The sequence below is a fragment of the Pantherophis guttatus genome, chromosome 4, assembly GCF_059756535.1.
Source record: "Pantherophis guttatus breed Tessera chromosome 4, ASM5975653v1, whole genome shotgun sequence".
NCBI classification, from domain to species: Eukaryota; Metazoa; Chordata; class Lepidosauria; order Squamata; family Colubridae; genus Pantherophis; species Pantherophis guttatus.
This window is the reverse complement of record NC_142066.1, coordinates 154184593-154200536: the sequence shown is the minus strand read 5'-3', so window position 1 is coordinate 154200536 and position 15944 is coordinate 154184593. Positions and strand designations below refer to the sequence as shown.

The window sequence follows — 15944 nt, the reverse complement described above, 5'->3', positions numbered from 1 at the left end:
CATTTGATCGTTCCATTGTTTGCTCGAACATCTAAAAAAACCAGTCAGTTGTGGCTAATCCAGTAAACCACAATAAACAGTTAAATATGTTACAGTGAAATATATATTAAACTTAGCAGTAATTCTGTCAACAACCAGGTTGTTGAGAGTATGGTGGCGCGACAGCTCCCGCAGTACCTGGATGAAACCGTCTATCTAGATCCGTTCCAGTCCAGCTTCAGGCCCGGGTACAGCACAGAAACGGCATTGGTGGCGTTGGTTGATCTCTGGAGGGCTCGGGCAGGGATTGCTCCTCTGTTCTGGTCCTATTAGACCTCTCAGCGGCTTTTGATACCATTGACCATGATATCATGCTGCACTGGCTGGAGGGGCTGGGAGTGGGAGGCACTGTTTTACGGTGGTTCTCCTTCTATCTCTCCGACCGGTCACAGTCCGTGTTGGCTGGGGGGCAGAGGTCGACCTTAAGGCACCTGGTTTGTGGGGTGCCGCAAGGGTCGGTCCTCTCGCCTCTCCTGTTCAACATTTATGTGAAGCCGCTGGGTGAGATCATCCATGGTTTTGGGGTGCAGTGTCATCTGTACGCTGACAACACTCAGCTGTACATCTCCCCCCCAGACCACCCCAATGATGCCCTTGAAGTGATGTCTCGGTGCCTGGAGGCCGTGCGGGTCTGGATGGGGAGGAACAGGCTCCGACTCAACCCCTCCAAGGCTGAGTGGCTGTGGTTGCCGGGTCCCGATATAGTCAGTTGACACCATCGCTGACTATTGGGGGCGAGACATTGGCCCCCACAGAAAGGGCGCGTAACTTGGGTGTCCTCCTGGATGCACGGCTGTCTTTAGAAGAGCATATGACGGCCGTGGCCAGGGGGGCTTTCTATCAGGTTCGCCTGATACGCCAGTTGCGCCCCTTTCTGGATCGGGACTCCTTATGCACGGTCACTCATGCCCTCGTCACTTCCCACCTGGACTACTGCAATGCTCTCTACATGGGGCTCCCCTTGAGGAGCACCTGGAGGGTCCAGCTGGTGCAGAATGCAGCCGCGCGGGTACTTATGGGGGCGACATGGCGCTCCCATGTAACACCTCTCCTGCGTGAGCTGCATTGGCTTCCGGTGGTCTTCCAGGTGTACTTCAAGGTATTGGTTCTCATCTTCAAAGCGCTCCATGGCTTAGGGCCCGGTTATTTACGAGACCACCTTCTGCCACTGATAACCTCCCAGCGGCCTATACGCTCCCACAGAGAGGGTCTCCTCAGGGTGCCGTTGGTCAGGCAATGTCGGCTGGTGACTTCCCAGGGGAAGAGCCTTCTCTGTGGGGGCACCCACCCTCTGGAATGAGCTACCCCCAGGGATACGACTGATCCTGGACCTCCGGACCTTTCGCCGGGCTCTGAAGACTTTTTTATTTCAGCAAGCCGGGCTGGCTTAAAATTTTTTAATTGGTTAATTTTATGGGTAAGGGGTTTTAAATTGGGGGAAGCCAATATAGATTTAATTATGTTTTAAAGTATTTTAATGTTTATATTGTATGTTTTTTTAATCCTGGCTGTTCACCGCCCCGAGTCCTTCGGGAGAGGGGTGGTATAAAAATTTAATAAATGAAATAAATGAGTCCTATTGGAGAAGGACGGTATACAAATTGAAACAAATTGAAATTGAAATGAAATGAAATGAAATTAATTAATTAATCCAATGATCTTTGGCACTCACTAGGAATTTAGTTTTTTTGTTTTGTTTTTTTAGACTGTTCTCTTCTGTAGAGTTGGCAGAAGAGAAGTAACTAAAAAGTCACATCGTGCTCTGATTTTCTAATCTTGGGAGGCCTCTCCAAATTCTATGTTTCAAAATTACAAAGCTGAAGACCACAAATCGTTTTGTGCCCTATATAAAAATTATCCAGCTTTTGATGTGTCGTAACTCAAATTAGAACATGCATTTAAAGTTTTACTTCTCTTTCTGATTAGAATAGCTACTTTGTTTGGTTTTCTGGCTGTATGCGTCTATTTTTATCAATGGCACACTGGAAATTCAATTGGGGCAAGGGAGAGAAAGCTGGTTTCATCAGCCAAGTTTTAGAGCAAAAGGGGGGGGTGATCCCTCCCCCCAAATAGGACATATTTCAAACTTTTAGAAACTTTAACCTTGATTCTTCCCTGAAAGCTGCCAGGCTGTTGATCAGAGTCAAAATTGGAGAGTAGATATGTCAACCGAACATGCTAAATCATATGTTAACTAACCCATAGCTAACTAAATTAATTAAGTGGACTCACGTAATATATTCAACCAAACAAGAAGCATTTGTTCAAATGAATCAGCTGCCACTTTTTTTTATCGTAGGGAAAGTCAGTGACGTTTCTTCAGAAAGTGACTTTTTTAAAAAAATGAATTTATTTATTAGAAACATTTGAAAGAAACAGCACAAGTAATTCAGGAAGAAAGGAAAAAGTAATTAGAAAGAAAGAAGAGAAAGAAGAAAAGAAAAAGAAAGGAGAGAATGGGAAAGAAAGGAAGAGAAAAAAGAGAGGGAAGAGAGAATGAATGAATGAATGAAAGCGAGATATAGAAGAAAAGAAAAAAGAAAGGAAAGAATGAGAAAGAAAGGAAGAGGAAAAAAGAGAGAGAAGAGAGAATGAAAGAGAGAAAGAGAAAGAGAGAAAGAAAGAAAAAAGAAAAAAAGAATAACAGTTTCTCCAAGTTAGCAGATTTAAGAAGTGTGGACTTCTACTCCCAGAATTCCTTGTGCTGGTTGGGGAATTCTGGGAGTTAATCCACACATTTTATAGTTGCTAAATTAATTAAACACTGAAACAAATACCAATAAATACACAGGGAATTACAATTGTCATGACATATATTTCACCCATTCACTGTAGGGAACCAAGTTCACCGAATCATTTCTTTTTAAACAGAAATCTCTACTATTAAAAGCTCGGTGATGTTAACCGTATCCCTTTATTTTTATTCCAGCCTAAGGAATCGGGGGAAGAAAATAAAAAGAAAAGAAAAGCTTCCAAAGAAGAGTTAGATGGCCAAGCCTTAAAAGTTTTCTTCGATCCGGAGAAGAGACCTGCGCTTGCAATCTTCTTTTTTCCTGCGGAATGTTGCGCTTCGACACGTGTTTGTCCGCGGCCCGCCCTGCAATCTTTAAATACTTTTTGCCAACTTGTGAAGAGTTGGGGCAGTTACAAAACAGCAGGGTGGGGTCTCGATTTTCTCTCTCTCTCTCTCTCTCTCTCTCTCCTACTCCCTGTGGCTTCTTTGGAGATGGGATTGCCAAGCCAGTTTGAGAGGGCGGTCCTCCCAGCTTGGCCGAAGCAGAACAAATTCACACACACACATACAAGCGCGCACGGACGAAAAAAACACGCCCAGCTGGCTGTCTTCCCAAAAGGCTTTTTCTCTCTTCTGATCCCGGGCGCTGCTCAGAGAAAGCTGCAAATGACTTCGGAGTCGCCGGACAAGGCAAGCCGTTCTCTTCCACCCTTTCTCTGCAGGGAGTGACCGAAAGAGCAGCAGTCCGGGAAAACCTGAACAGCGCAACGCCTCTTCCACATTGTGGTTTTTCTTGCACGCCGACCGACCATGGAACTCAGCAGCTCATCATCTTCGGCCTACAATGGTGAGCGTGGGGTGGGGTGGGGGGTTGTATCCGCCGTGGTTTGGGGATGGTAGGGGGGAAGAGGGGGCTGGTGCGATGCCTCCGATGCCTGCGTCTTCGGACAAAGGTGATGCAAACTCTGGATGCACATTGGCGTGGGGGAAGGAACCATAATCCTCGCTCAGCATGGTAGCTTCTTATACCGGCGACATGAAGGAGACTTTGGACATAGGAGGTTGAATGGGAAGCGATCTATTTCGATGCTGTGTTTTTCTAGATCCCCGAAAACCTTTTCTTTTCTTCTTTTGTTTCTCTTTGTTTTCTTTCTCTCTTTTTCTTTCTTTCTCTTTCTTTCTCTTTTTTCTTTTCCCTTTTTTCTTTCTCTTTCTTTCTCTCTTTTGTTTTCTCTTTCTCTCTCTTTTCTTTCTTTTCCTTTTCTCTCTTTCTTTTTTCTCTCTCTCTCTCTCTCTCTTTCTGTCTCTTCTTTCTTTCTTTTATTCTTTTTTTAAAATTTGATTTATATGCGGCCCTTCTCAGGAGACTCAGGGCGGCTTACAATGCGTTAAGCGATAGCCTTCATACTTTTGTATATTTTTATACAAAGTCAGCTTATTGCCCCCACAAAATGGGTCGTCAATTTACCTACCTTAGAAAGGATGGAAGGCTGAGTCAACCTTGAGCCTGGCGAGATTCGAACCTGCAGTAATTGCAGGCAGCTGGTCTTAATAACAGGGTGCTTTAGACCACTGTACTACCAAGGCTCTTATTCTTTCTCTTACTTTCTCTTTTTCTTTCTTTTCTCTTTCTCTCTTTTCTTTTTTTTCTTTTCTTTTTTCTTTTCTCTCTTTCTGTCACTCTCTTTTTCTTTCTTTTCTTCTCTCTCTTTTGCTCTTTTTCTTTCTTTTCTTTTCTCTCTTTCTCTTTCTCCTTTTTTCTTTCTCTTTCTTTTCTTCTCTCTTTCTCTCTCTTTTTCTTTTTCTTTTTTTCTCTCTCTGCCCCTTCTTCCATCCATCCATCCTTTTTTTCTTTTTCTCTACCCTTCCCTTCCCTTTCCCACTGGGTCCTTCCTTTCTTCCTTCCTTCCTTCCCTGTTTTACCAGTCACTTTTTATCTTTAAGTTATCTTTATTTAACCTTTTAAAGAGTTTCGTTGTGTTGGAAAGCAGAGCTACCGTTCAGCCCCACATTTTCACTTTTGCAGAGCACTTTTGAGAGGGGATGGGACCAATTGGTCCACTAGCTTTATTTGAAATGAAAAGCACAACTGGGTGTTAAAGATGGGTGTTTCTCTAGATCAAAAGATCTGTGAACTCTTGTTTTCTAGTTCAGGTAGTCCTCGACTTACAACAGTTCGTTTAGAAATCATTCAAAGTTACAACAGCACTGAAAAAAAGTGACTTATTGCCATTTTTCACAGTTACGACCCTTGTAGCGTCTCCATGATCATGTGATCAAAATTCAGATGCTTGGCAGCTGGTTCATACTTACGACCATTGCGGTGAGCATTTCTGTGCAAAAGGTCACCCCAAGTTCCCAAGGTCATGTGATCACCTTTTGCGACCTTCTGATAAGCAAAGTCAATGCAGAAGCCAGATTCACTTAACTGAGTTACTAACTTATCAGCAGCAGTGATTCACTTAACAACTGTGTCAAGAAAGGTCATAAAATGGAGCAAAACTCATTTAACAAATGTCTCACTTAAAAACAGAAATTTTGGCCTCAATTATGGTGGTAAGTCGAGGATTACCTGCAATATTACAGGCGAGAGTTTGGCGAAAAGGGCTAGAGAAATCTTTGTACAGCAAGGGACTTAACAGGAAGTGGATTTAAATAATAGGCCTTCTTTTTTATAATCTTATTGAGGTTTTTAATAAACACAGTAAAACTTGTAAACCAAAGTTGAAGTGGAAAAAAAGTTAAGGTACAGGGAAAAAAAAGCACAAAGAAATAAGGAAGCAGCTTCCATCCTTCATCACATCAACTATAAGTCCTCTAGTTATGACTGTAATGGAACCTGCCCATCATAATCATAACTCTTGAAAGTCATAAAACGGGTCAGCCATGTGACTGACCAGATTTTACAATCATGTCTATGGCAGTTGTTAAGTGAGTTACTATATTCATTAAATCTGTGAAATCATTAGTTGAACCAAAGTAAATGATGTTAGTTTTTAGCAAAAAAGTCATAAAGTATAGTCACATGACTATGGGACACTGCAGATGGTTGTAAATGTGGCCTGGTTGTTGATTGGCTTACGTGCAGTCATGTGACCATGACAGGAAGGTCAAATTTGGGTGATAAGTAGCCCTCCCAGGTAGGTCCATCAGAATTCAGAATGATCAAATAAATCAAAGACTGGAGTGGTGCGGTGGCCTAGAGATGGAGCTCTCGCCTCACTATCAGGAGGCTGTGAGTTCGATCCTAGGTAGAGGCACACATTTATCTCTCTGGGCACACTGAGAATATATCTGCTGAACACAGGGTGGATTTGATTTAAATCGAGTCGATTTAAATCATGATTTAAATCATGATTTAAATCACTAGTAAAAAGGCTTGATTTAAATCAACTCGATTTAAATCATATTTTTTAAAGAGCAACTGTCATCTCTGCTACTCCTTTGACCCGTTGTTGACTCACCGATAGTCCCAGTGTTGCAGAATATACAGCCTCATGCTAAATAACTAAGCTCCATTTCATGCTGAATAAACTAAATTATTTATGTATCTGAAATAGAAAACTATCTTACAATAGATTTTTACCCCAAAAGTTTTTTATTAAAATAAATTCAATAAAAATCAAAAAATCTGATTTAAATTTAAAAAATCCGATTTAAATTTAAAAAATCTGATTTTTTTGATTTTTTTAAAAAAATCATTGATTTTTATCCACCCTGGCTGAACAAAACTCTGCATTGGTGACAGGAAGGGCATCTGGCCATTAAAACACTTTGCTAGCTCCATTCAGTTGCCCAGACTCCACCCCGCAAGGGATTATGGGATTATTAAAAGAAGATGATGACATAATTCAAAGATTACATGTATTCCAATTGTTGATCTCAATAGGTTAACAGAATATCAGAATGGATCTTGGAGAAGGGACCTTGGAAGGGACCTTGGAGGTCTTCTAGTCCAACCCCTTCTCAGGCAGGAGACCTTATACCATTTCAGAAAATGGCTGTCCAATCTCTTCTTAAAAACTTCCAGTGTTGGAGTATTTACAACTTCTGATGGCAAGTTGTTCCACTGATTAATTGTTCTCACTGGCAGAAAATTTCTCCTTAGTTCTAGGTTGCTTCTCTCCTTGATTATTTTCCACCTATTGCTTCTTGTCCTGCCCTCAGGGGCTTTGGAGAATAGTTGACTTTCTCTTCTTTGTGACGTATGTGTGGACTTCAGCTCCCAGAATTCCCCACCAGAATGCCAGATAGTATACCTGACAATTTCCAAAACCAATGACTCTTGTCATGTACTGCCTCCTGGTGGTTAGTATATGTAAAAATCCCACACAGGATATACAGTATATAAACAGTCCTTAATTTGAGGGTCCAATCTGGGTCAGTCAGCAGGACCAGAGGTTTTGTTTTCCGAGTCTTCGGATTTCTGCTGAAGCTCATCTTCAAGGAACTTCTCTCTGGCAGAGTTTGTGCTGTTCTCTGTGTGGTATTTATAGTGTCTGTTATATGTGGTTGGTTTTTTTAGATGTTAATTGGAAAGCAACATACAACAGGCACTATAAATACCGCTCTGCTGGAGTGAAATTCCCTCAGGATGGGCTCCAGCACAAGTCCAAAAGCTTGGAAGACAAAATCTCTTGTACCACTGACCAAACCACTGAGGAGTCTGGATAGCTCAACAGACAGAGCACTGTAATTTAACACCAGCTGTCTGCAATTAAAGTAAGATCAAATCTCGCCAGGCTCAGCCTTCCATCCTTTCTAAGGTAGGTAAATTGAGGACCCAGTTTGTGGGGGCAATAAGCTGACTTTGTATAAATATACAAAAGTATGAAGGCTATTGCTTAACGCACTGTAAGCTGCCCTGAGTCTCCGGAGAAGGACGGCATATAAATCAAATTAAAAAAAAAAAACAGATTGGATCTGGCAACATTATCCTGGGATACAGGATATATTTATACTTGCCTTCATTCGTAACCATAATTGAGCCCAAAATTTCTGTTGCCAAGCAAAACAGTTGTTAAGTGACTTTGCTCCTATTTTATGTCCTTTGCCAGTGTTTCTGAACTGTGGCAGTTTTAAGATGGGTGGACTTCAACTCCCAGCAAATCTGACTGAGGAATTCTGGGAGTTGAAGTCCACCCATCTTAAAGTTGCCATGGTTGAGAAACACTGCCGTAGTTGTTAAGTCGGTCGCTGCAGTTGCTCAGTTTGTTACATGACTCTCCTTTTTTGGGGGACCCTGTAATCCTTTTAAATTGGTTAAAAAAAAAATAGCTGTAATTTGCATGTTGCAGTTCTTGTACTTCTAGAGATGCCCCTTGCATCTCAATGAGTGTTGTTGAAGAGCTCTCTTGTAAGAGTTCTGCTTGGAAAAATACCCTTTATGCAGCTGCTAAAAAGCCAGACTGTAACACTTTTGTGCCCCTGTACTATCTTATCTGTCTATCTTTAAAGTCTGCCCATCCATCCATCCAACCATCCATCCATCCATCCATCCATCCATCTCTATCTATCTAACCATTAATCCATCTATTTATCAAATTATCTATCTATCCTTCTATCCATTTATCCATCTATCTATCAAATTTTTTTTTCTCTCTCTCTATCCATCTATCTATCAAATTATCTATCTATCTATCTATCTATCTATCTATCTATCTATCTATCTACCCATCCATCTATCTATCTATCCATCTATCAAATTATCTCTCTCTATCCATCTATCCATCTATTTATCAAGTTATCCATCTATCCATCTATTTATCAAATTATCTATCTATCTATCAAATTATCTCTATCTATCTATCTATCTATCTATCTCTATCTATCTACCTATCTATCCATCCATCCATCCATCCATCCATCCATCTATCTATCCATCTATCAAATTATCTCTCTATCCATCCATCCATCCATCCATCCATCTATCTATCCATCTATCAAATTATCTCTCCATCCATCCATCCATCCATCTATCTATCCATCTATCAAATTATCTCTCTATCCATCTATCAATCTATCTATCAAATTATATCTATCTATCTATCTATCTATCTACCTTTCTATCTACCTTTCTATCTATCTACCTACCTACTTACGGAGTCCTAGTGGACGATCACTTAAATATGAATCAGCAAGGTGTGCAGGAGCCAAAAATGCTAATACAAGCCTTGGTGAATCAAAATCACATGAAATATTAGTACCATTTTATAAGGCCTTCGTAAGGCCACACTTGGAATACTGCACGCAGTTTTGGTCACCACATTACAAAAAAGATGTTGAGACTCTGGAAGAAGTGCAGAGAACAGCAATAAAGTTGATCAGGGGAATGAAAGCTAAAACGTATGAAGAACGGTTGCTGGAATTGGGTATGCCTGGTTTAATGAAAAGAAGAATGAGGGGTGACATAATAGCAGTATTGCAGTACTTGAGGTGCTCCCACAAAGAATAGGGGGGAGGGTCAACCTATTCTCCAAAGCCCCTGAAGGCAGGGCAAGAAATAATGGGTGGAAAGTAATTAAAAAGAAAAGCAACCTGGAATTAAGGAGAAACTTCCTAACAGTGAGAACAATTAACCAATTAACCAGTAAAACAGCTTGTCTTCGGAAGTTGTGAGTGTTTTTAAGAAGAGACTAGACAGTCTCTTGTCTCAAATTGTATAGGGCCTTCTGCTTGAATGGAGGGTTGGACTAGAAGACCTCCAGAGTCCCCTCTAGGTCTGTTCTGATTGAATCTATCTATTTCATTTACCTATCCAATTCCATCAAATCTTGGCTACTTATAAAACACATCACTCCTTAACAGAACCCGAAAAAACATTAACTCTGGTTTTAGGAATTAGACTGAATCAGTGCTAGATAGCATTCCTGACGCCGTAAGATCTGCATTTCAAGAGAGAAAATCATGGAAACGTGCTCCTCCTTTATCTCCCACCAGTTTTATTATGGAGGGGCAAAGGAATAAGCAGACCTAGATGTAATTCCACTGTGAATTTTTTTGCAGTGAAACATGCATGGGGCATAGTCCACTTTGCCTTTGTTTACCCTGTGTCTCAAAATAAATAAGCTGGCCCCTCTACTATCTAAATTTGATGGCATCTTTTGTCGCTCCCAGGAGTGAGGTCCTTTCCACCCCCCCAACATCGATTCAAATCCACTTTCCATGCCATAGATTGTGCTGTCCCGTTCACTCACACGTAACGGTGGTTTAGTGGTTTTTTTTTTTTTAAATTTGATTTATATGCCGCCCTTCTCCGGAGACTCAGGGCGGCTTACAATGCGTTAAGCAATAGCCTTCATCCTTTTGTATATTTTATACAAAGTCAGCTTATTGCCCCCACAAACTGGGTCCTCAATTTACCTGCCTTAGAAAGGATGGAAGGCTGAGTCAACCTTGAGCCTGGCGAGATTCGAACTTACAGTAATTGCGGACAGCTGGTGTTAATCACAATGCTATCAGTCTGCTGAGCCACCAGGCCCCTATTAATATTCCCCAGCAATTCCCTTCACTAAAAACCCAGAACTGTCCCAATTAAGTCCAGCCAAAAGCAGGACGATGCTAGTCCACAGAGCAACCGCTGAAGAGTCCAGAAGGCACTTGAAAGTTTCCCAAACAAGATAAATTCACCAGGTGAAATTAAATCCAAAACACAAGAAGGTAAAACACGAGGCAAGAAAAGTCCAGGATTCACAAGAAGCGATCCAAAGTCAAGGCATGGGGTCAGTGGTGGGTTTCAAAAATTTTTACTACCGGTTCTGTGGATGTGGCTTGGGAGGCGTGGCATGGATTGGTGGGCATGGCAGCAGGGGTGGGTTCTAAATTTTTTTACTACCGGTTCTGTGGGCGTGGCTTATTTTGTGGGTGTGGCTTGGAGGTCATGTGACTAGGTAGGCGTGGCTAGCTGGTCAGTCATTTCTGGAAGGTCCTCACACTTATGACCAGTCCTCGCACTTACGACCCGACTCATTTGTTTGCTTTTAACACTGATCAGCTGTAGGGCGGCCCTTTGAAGCCCCGCGGCAAGAGTTTAAACAGTTTTTTTCCCTCTAGTCATCAGCTGGGACTCAGGAGGCAGCAATAGATTGGGGGTGGGACCAAATAAAAGGTAAGAATAACGTGGGTGGGGGGGAGGGCGGTGGGGGGAGAACCGGTTCGGTGATGTCATATTGTCACTGCTACTGGCTCGGCCGAACCGGGAGGAACCCACCACTGCATGGGAGTGGAAGGATACTGTAAAATCTCCATTCCCTCGCCACTCCAGGGGAAGGTTACTGCAAAATCCCCATTTCCTCCCGATCAGTTGAGACTCGGGAGGCAGAGAATAGATGGGGGCAGGGCCAGTCAGAGGTCAAATCACAGGGTCAAATCCAAAGCAAGGCAAAGATCTCAATGACCAGGAAGGTCACACACACACACACAGCTAGGAAATGAAACATTATTTTTCCCATCGTCTCTGCTGTGCTACATAGCCAGCTTCTGGCGCAGCCCATCAAGAGGGACCAAGCTGCCTCCTCACCAGTCATCAGGCTGACCTACTCTGCTCCTGCCTTTTCTCTGCCCTGCTGTCTTCTTGGATCAGGTGCAGAAGGTAGTTCCTCTTCCTCATCACTAACCGGTTGCAGCTGCCTGCTTTCCCACCTGAAACCTCAGGGCTGTCCTGCTGCTACAGCTGTGCTTCAGCCAAATCCTTCTCAGCTGGCTGCTCCGAGCGATTGACCAACTTCCCTCCAAATGTGTCCGGGAATGGTTCATCCTCCTCCAAACTGACATCTGGAGAAGGATTTGGGGAAGCGTCCAAGGGAGAACCCATAGTTGCTGGCAAGGAGAGATTTGAAGCTGCACCCTTTATATATGCATTTAAAATGTGAAGATGGTGCCACAATCATATGGCCATGATGTCAGGTTTCGATGCTATCTCAGAATAAATGAATTTCCAAACTGCCGATCTTTAAGGAAATTTTCTCTTTATTCGAGCACAGCAATCTGATCCTGGCTCTTTCGTGGTCAGTACTGACCTTTGCCCCCCAATCCCTCCCTTTCCGATCCCCAATTCTCTGCTTCTCATTGGCTATCTTCCAAGTCACTTTCCTTCTTCGTCAGATCACAGGAATGTCTCTCCCCTCTCCCATCTCCGAGGAGACAGAATCTTCAAAGGGATTTAGTAAGCAAAGGTTCAGGCTTCTCCTCCCTTTATTATATGTCAGTGCTGGGACGCTGACACATGATGTATAACAGTAGTATCAAACTCGATGTCATTGAGGGCTGCATCAGGGTTGTGTTTGACCTCGGGGGGGACAGGGGGGGCATGGCCAGGGTGGGTGTGGCCAGCTTGACGTCACTTGTGTCGGGGGCACCTTTGGTGCCCGAGTGCTCTACCAGCGAAAATGGCGTCCCGAGCTCCGTTTGCGGCTGCGACGGCCTCCTGCAACCCTCCGCCAGCGAAAATGGAACCTGGAATCTGTTTTTGCTGGTAGAAGCACTGCGGGCTAGTCTTTCGCTGTTTCCAGGGCGGCCCCACGGGCTAAATCTAAGCACCGCCGGGGCCTTGAGTATGATACCCCTGATGTATAAGGTCCTCGGCTTAACACCCTTTGTTTAGTGACTGTTCATATTTACAGTGGTACTGATAAAAGTGGGTGACAACCAGGCCTCAAAACTGTTCCAGAGTCCCCACAATCACATTCAGGCAACTGGAATGCATTTAAAATTCACTCCCACTGTAGTGATTCAGCTTAACAACCATGTCAAAACAAGGTTGTAAAATGGGGCACGACACATTTATCAATTTCTGTTTAGCAATTGTGGTCATAAGTCAAGGATGACCTGTTCTCAATCTTTTTCCTTACTTTAATTCTTTTTTCCCCCCAGTTGTTATACTGAACAGGTCGTCCTCAACTTATTACAGTTTGTTTACTGACTGTTCGAAGTTACTTATATCTGGTTTTCAGACTTACAACTGTTGCAGGATCCCTATGGTCACATGATCAAAATTCAAACGCTTGGCAACTGACTCACATTTATGACGGTGATCCACTTTTGCAACCTTCTGACCACCAAAGTCAATGGGGTAGCCAGATTCATTTAACGACTGTGTTACTACCTCAACAATTGCAGTGCTTCACTTAAGAACCTTGGCAGGCAAAGTCGTAGAATTCATTTAGCAAATGTTTCACTTAGCAACAGATATTTTGGCCTTAATTGTGATTCTAAGTTGGGGACTACCTGTATAGAACTCATACTCATTCACTAATAACTCTTCATCTAGTTGCATCTAGTTGCAAATTTTTATTTGATAGAAAAAAAAATCTCTTTGCTGTACATGTAAAAAAAAAAAATTAACTACTTTTCCAGAAATATGAAGACATCTATTTCACCCTCCCTGATTCAGGGTCTAAATGAAGAGCTGTAAGAAAATGATGGACTCTATATTGCTACTCACTAGTTCACTATTTTGATCCATTTTTGGATCATTTTTGGATCCAGTTTTTTTCAGGAGTCTATAACAGGGGTCAGCAACCTGCGGCTCTGGAGCCGCATGTGGCTCTTTCACCCCTCTGCTGCGGCTCCCTGTCATTCAAAATATGTGTCACAACCGCCAATATGCGACATCCTCCGGCACGCGATTTATTGAGCTTTTCAACCCCCAGTAGGCCAACCATGGATAAATCCAAGAAAAGAAAAGTTTCAGAAGAAAACCTTTAAAGCGCTCCATGGCTTAGGGCCGGGGTACATACGAGACCGCCTTCTGCCACCAATAGCCTCCCACCGGCCAGTACGCTCGCACAGAGGGGGCCTCCTCAGGGTGCCATCCGCCAGACAATGTTGGCTGGCGACCCCCAGGGGGAGAGCCTTCTCTGTGACGGCGCCCACCCTCTGGAATAACCTTCCCCCAGAGTTACGTATAATAACAGACCTCCGGATTTTTCGTCGGGCCCTGAAAACCTATTTATTTCAACTAGCTGGGCTGGCTTGAGCTAAATTTTAAATTGATTTTAAATTGGGTTGTTTTAATTTACGGCCAGAATATTTAATTATTTTAATACTGTTTTTTAAATTTTGTATGCTCTGTTTTTACTTAGGCTGTGCACCGCCCTGAGTCCTATTTGGAGAAGGGCGGTATAGAAATTTAATTAATAAATAATAAATAAATAAATAAAACAGAAGGTTTAATTCAACTACATATGCTAGTTTTGTGGCCGCTCAGGAAATAGTCAGGCACGGGAAGGGTTTTGTGGCTCCCGGTGTTTTCTTTTCTGTGGGAAACGGGTCCAAATGGCTCTTTGAGTGTTTAAGGTTGCCCACCCCTAGTCTATGGCAATGAAATCAATCAGTTTTTGAGTGACAGTGAAATTTAAGGATCAAACTATTACTGCTTCTTTTTTCCCATGGAACAAAAAATAATTTAAGGATCAGTACTGCTTTTCCCCCCCTTTTCATTCCTCTCTCACTCAAAAAATAGGGTCAAAAAAGGGTACCTCGATGTACGACCATCACGATATATGGTGGCTGCACTCAATTGTGATCCCAAGTCCCACTTACAACAGTTCATTTAGTGACCATTCAAAGTTACAATGGCACTGAAAAAAGTGACTTATGACCATTTTTCACACTTAACGACCGTGGTCACATGATTTACATTCAGATGGTTGACAACTGATTCCTATTTATGATGGTTGCGGGGAATCATGTGATCTCCTTTTGCGACCTCCAGACAAGCAAAGTCAATGGGGGAAACCAGATTCACTCAACAACCTCATGTTACTAATTCAACAACCGCAGTGATTTACTTAACAAACGGGGCAAGAAAAGTCGTAAAACGGGACAAAACTCACTTAACAAATTTCTCACTTAGCAACAAAATATTTTGGGCTCAATTGTGGTCGTAGGTTGAGGACTACCTGTGTATTGTTTAGTAAAACCACGGCCAATGATCCCTTTGGCACTTCCACAAGGTGGCGCCTGCTGTTTGTAATTCTAAAGTCATGTAAATCAGTTCTGCCTATTGGAGATTGTGATTTATTTATTTTTTTTACATGGAGGAAGCATTTCTTTCACAACAATGACTCTACACAAGATAAGACCACTGGTGGGAAATTGCAGATAAAGTTAGTAGGAGCCACCAGAGACAGGAGAATAAAATTGCCAGCCCTCCCTCTGATTCTGAGTTGGAACTTGTACTGGACAGAAGTGGAAAATAATTACAGGTAGTCCTTGACTTACAACAGTGACCGTTTGAAGTTACAACAACACTGAAAAAAGTCTTTTAGAATAACAGAGTTGGAAGGGACCTTGGAGGTCTTCTAGTCCAACCCCCTGCTTAGGCAGGAAACCCTACACCACTTCAGACAAATGGCTGTCCAATCTCTTCTTAAAAAGTTCCAGGGTTGGAGCATTCACAATTTCTGGAGGCAAGTTGTTCCACTGGTTAATTGTTCTCACTGTCAGGAAATTTCTCCTTGGTTCTAGGTTGCTTCTCTCCTTGATGAGTTTCCATCCATCGATTCTTGTCCTGCCCTCAGGTGCTTTGGAGAATAGGTTGACTTCCTCTTCTTTGTGGCAGCCCCTGAGATATTGGAAGGCTGCTATCTTGTCTCCCCTAATCCTTCTTTTCATTAAACTAGACATACCCAGTTCCTGCAACCGTTCTTCGTATGTTTTAGTGTCTTAGGGCCATTTTTCACACTTACTACCGTTACAGTATCCCCATGATCATGTCATCAAAATTCAGATGCTTGGCAACTGATTCATACGTACAACATTGCTGTGTCCCAAGGTCATGTGATCCCCTTTTGCAGCCTCTTGACAAGCAAAAACAATGGGGAAGCCAGATTCACTTAACAACCGTGTTACTAACTTATCAGTATGTGGTGATTCACTTAACAACTGTGATAAGAGAGGGTGTAAAATGGGCAAAATTCACTTAACAAATGTCTCGCTTAACAACAGAAATTTTGAGCTCAATTGTGGTTGTAAGTGGAGGACTACCTGTACCAGTAGTGGTCCTTGACTTGCAACAGTTTGTTTAGTGACCGTTCAAAGTTACAACAGCGCTGAAAAATGTGTCTTACGGTCATTTTTTCAAACTTACAACCGTTGTAGCATCCCCGTGGTCATGTGATCAAAATTTGGATGCTTGGCAACCGACTCATATTTATGACGTTTGCAGTGT

At 42.6% G+C, this 15944-nt stretch overlaps 1 protein-coding gene across 1 annotated transcript in view; it reads left to right on the top strand.

Annotated features, from left to right (window-relative positions):
• Positions 1-2968: 2968 nt before the first annotated feature.
• Positions 2969-15944, top strand: part of PLCD1 (phospholipase C delta 1) — a 77502-nt gene continuing 64526 nt past the window's right edge. The window contains exon 1 of the mRNA XM_034401730.3: positions 2969-3620. Coding sequence (XP_034257621.1) covers positions 3584-3620 — 37 coding nt within the window. The 5' untranslated portion in view covers positions 2969-3583. The remainder of the gene's footprint in view (positions 3621-15944) is intronic.